This window comes from Parus major, unplaced genomic scaffold (genome assembly GCF_001522545.3).
Source record: "Parus major isolate Abel unplaced genomic scaffold, Parus_major1.1 Scaffold593, whole genome shotgun sequence".
NCBI lineage: Eukaryota > Metazoa > Chordata > Aves > Passeriformes > Paridae > Parus > Parus major.
Window position 1 is genome coordinate 1 of NW_015379481.1, and position 1,979 is coordinate 1,979.

At 58.0% G+C, this 1,979-nt stretch overlaps 1 protein-coding gene across 1 annotated transcript in view; it reads right to left on the minus strand.

Moving 5' to 3' along the window:
• Positions 1-5: 5 nt before the first annotated feature.
• Positions 6-1,979, minus strand: part of SYVN1 (synoviolin 1) — a gene marked incomplete at its 3' end in the record, with an annotated part of 15,950 nt that continues 13,976 nt past the window's right edge. The window contains exons 7-9 of the mRNA XM_033511759.1: positions 1,804-1,974; positions 790-929; positions 6-112 (exon numbers count right to left, since the gene is read on the minus strand). Coding sequence (XP_033367650.1) covers positions 6-112; positions 790-929; positions 1,804-1,974 — 418 coding nt within the window. The remainder of the gene's footprint in view (positions 113-789; positions 930-1,803; positions 1,975-1,979) is intronic.

The following is a 1,979-nucleotide window of genomic DNA, read 5'->3' on the forward strand; positions in this document are numbered from 1 at the left end:
GAGCCGTCAGTTCCGGCCGGGGCCTGGACACCGGGAACGGGCGGGAACGGCCCCACGGGCGGCCAGAACGGGAACATTCCCGGCGGGAAGGGAGGGAGAATTCCCTGGGGAACTGGGGGGAGAGGCAGCAGGTGAGAACACCCGGATTTCCATCAGGAACACCCGGATTTCCATTGGGAACACCCGGATTTCCATCAAGAACACCCGGATCTCCATTGGAACACCCGGATTTCCATTGGAACACCCGGATCTCCATCAGGAACACCCAGATTTCCATTGGAACACCCGGATCTCCATCGGAACACCCGGATCTCCATCGGAACACCCGGATCTCCATCGGGAACACCCAGATTTCCATCAGGAACACCCGGATTTCCATTGGAACACCCGGATTTCCATCAGAACCCCTGGAATTCCATTGGGAACACCCGGATTTCCATTGGAACACTCAGATTTCCATCAGAACCTCTGGAATTCCATTGGGAACACCCGGATTTGCATCAGGAACACACAGATTTCAATCATGGGGGGGCCCCTGTCCCCGGTCACTCACAGTGTGGGGAGGGGCCCCTGTCCCCGGTCACTCCCCCGTCACTCCCCAGTCCCTGTCCCCGGTCACTCCCCAGTGGGTCACTCCTGGTGTGGGGAGGGGTCCCTGTCCCTGGTCAGTCACTCCCAATGTGGGGAGGGGTCCCAGTCCCCGTTCCCTGTCCCCGGTGGGTCACTCCCGGTGTGGGGAGGGGTCCCTGTCCCCCTGTCCCCGTTCCCTGTCCCCGTTGGGTCACTCACGGTGCGGGGGCTGTGGCCCCGGCGGGGGCGGTGCCGGTGCCGGTGGCTCCGGGGGCGGCTGTGCCGGCAGCGAGGCTCGCAGCACGTCCATGCGGCACGTGGGGCACGTCTGCTGCCGCTGGAACCACGAGCGCAGGCAGCTGGGGGAACACTGCTGTTAGTGCTTAATTAGTGCTTCATTAGCCCCTCATTAGTGCTTCATTAGTGCTTCATTAGCTCCTCATTAGTGCTTCATTAGTGCTTCATTAGCTCCTCCATTAAGCTTTCCATTAGCGCCTCATTAGTGTTTCATTAGCCCCTCATTAGTGCTTCATTAGTTCCTCCATTAACCTTTCCATTAGCGCCTCATTAGCCCTTCATTAGCCCTTGATTTGGATCAGGATAGGGATCGGGATTAGGATTGGGATCAGGATGGGATCCAGATCAGGATTAGGATCAAGATCGGGATCAGAAATGGGATCAGGATTAGGATCAGGATGAGATTCGGGATCAGGATCAGGATCAGGGTCGGGATCAGAAATGGGATCTAGATTGGGATCAGGATCAGGATTTGGATCAGGACGAGGATCAGGATCAGGATCAGGATTTGGATCAGGACCAGGATTGGGATCAGGATTGGGATCAGGGTCAGGATCAGGATTAGGACCAGGATCAGGATTGGGATGGGGATCAGGATTAGGATCAGGATCAGATTCGGGATCAGGATCAGGATTGGGATCGGGATCAGAAATGGGATCTAGATTGGGATCAGGATCAGGATGGGATCAGGATCAGGATTGGGATCAGGACCAGGATTGGGATCAGGACCAGGACCAGGATCAGGACCAGGATCAGGATCGGGATCGGGATCAGGATTAGGATGGGACTGAGATCAGGCTCAGGCTCAGGCTCAGGCTCAGTCTCCAGCTCAGAACTGCCGTTCCGTTCTGTGCCGGCACAGCCGTGGCCGTGCTCCCCCACCCCGTTATTCCCGTTATTCCCGTTACATTCCCGGGATTCCGTGGGAAGCAGCACCTGGTGTGGAAGATGTGGTTGCAGGGCAGGCGCTTGGCGCCCGTCACCATCTCCTCGCGGCAGATGATGCACACGTTGTCCACGGCCTGCAGCTCCTCGGCCGTGGCGTCGGGATACCTGCGCCGGGAAACCTCGGGAATGTCGGCAACAGCCACGGCTGGGCCCAAAATCCTCCG